Source organism: Geospiza fortis, unplaced genomic scaffold, assembly GCF_000277835.1.
Source record: "Geospiza fortis unplaced genomic scaffold, GeoFor_1.0 scaffold992, whole genome shotgun sequence".
In the NCBI taxonomy this organism is placed as follows: Eukaryota; Metazoa; Chordata; class Aves; order Passeriformes; family Thraupidae; genus Geospiza; species Geospiza fortis.
This window is the reverse complement of record NW_005054625.1, coordinates 224,802-225,872: the sequence shown is the minus strand read 5'-3', so window position 1 is coordinate 225,872 and position 1,071 is coordinate 224,802. Positions and strand designations below refer to the sequence as shown.

General features: G+C 64.9%; 2 protein-coding genes across 2 annotated transcripts in view; both read right to left on the bottom strand.

Annotated features, from left to right (window-relative positions):
* The window catches only part of LOC115948927 (retinol dehydrogenase 8-like), a 4,678-nt gene extending 4,227 nt beyond the window's left edge, over positions 1-451 (bottom strand). The window contains exon 1 of the mRNA XM_031064759.1: positions 425-451. Within this exon, the coding sequence (XP_030920619.1) occupies positions 425-451 (27 nt within the window). The remainder of the gene's footprint in view (positions 1-424) is intronic.
* The window catches only part of GRB7 (growth factor receptor bound protein 7), a 12,885-nt gene continuing 12,103 nt past the window's right edge, over positions 290-1,071 (bottom strand). Inside the window, exon 8 of the mRNA XM_005430399.3 lies at positions 290-1,040. Within this exon, the coding sequence (XP_005430456.2) occupies positions 894-1,040 (147 nt within the window). The 3' untranslated portion in view covers positions 290-893. The remainder of the gene's footprint in view (positions 1,041-1,071) is intronic.

Here is a 1,071-nt window from a genome sequence, read left to right as displayed (position 1 = left end):
TTTGTGTGGCACAGTGGGGACACAGCGGGACACGGGGACACTGCCAGGCGTGGGAGATGGGGACGCTGCCAGCCGTGTGCCACCGGCACTGGGGGGGGCTCTGGGGATGGCAAGGAACGAAGCAGGAGCTCTGCAAAAATAACCTTTATTATTTCTCACTGGTATAAAACACGTCCCAGTTCAACTGGCCTCGTGGAGACGTGGGGGACACGGTGATGGGTGCCCCCCTCACCCCCACAGCCCGGGACCCCGCTCCTGGGGACCCCAAAACCCCCTCTGGTGAGGGGGAAAGGAGTGCCAGGCCCCTGCAGGGACACTCGGGGCTGGTGCTGCAGGGCAGAGGGGAGAAAGTGCTTGAGTGTGGGGGTCCTGCCATGGGCTGTGCTGGGCTGTGCCATGCTGGCAGTGCCAGGCTGTGCCAAACCGTCCTGGGTGTGCTGAGCTGTGCCATGCTGGCGGTGCCAGGCTGTGCCAAACCGTCCTGGTGGTGCTGGGCTGTGCCATGCTGGCAGTGCCAGGCTCTGCCAAACCACCCAACTGTGCCAAACTGTGCCCTGCTGGTGGTGCTGGGCTGTGCCAAACCATCCCACTGGTGCCAAGCTGTGCCAGCAGTGCCAGGCTGTGCTGAGCTGTGCCATGTCATTGGTGCCCAGCTGTGCCACACCGTGCTGGTGATGCTGTGCCAAGCCATGCCATATCAGCAGGGCCAATCTGTGCCAAACAACCCCAGCAGTGCCAGGCTGTGCCAAGCTGCTCTGTGCCGGGCTGCGTCGAGCCGTGCTCCGAGACTGAACCAGCAGTGCCAGACTGTGCCAAACCACCCTGGCAGTGCCAGGCTGAGCCCAGCCCTGCCGTGCTGGTGGTGCCAGGCTGTGCCAAGCCCCCCCAGAGGCTCAGAGGGCCACGCAGGTGCAGTAGTGGCGCAGCTTGCAGGGCAGGATGCCGCGGTTGATCTGGTGGAACTCCACCAGCTGGATGAGGTCGGCGAAGCGCGTCTGCCCGTCGTCCATGGTGAAGTAAAGCCGCCCCTCCTCCTCGCTCTGCCGGGGGGGGGCGGGAGGGGAGGCAGCA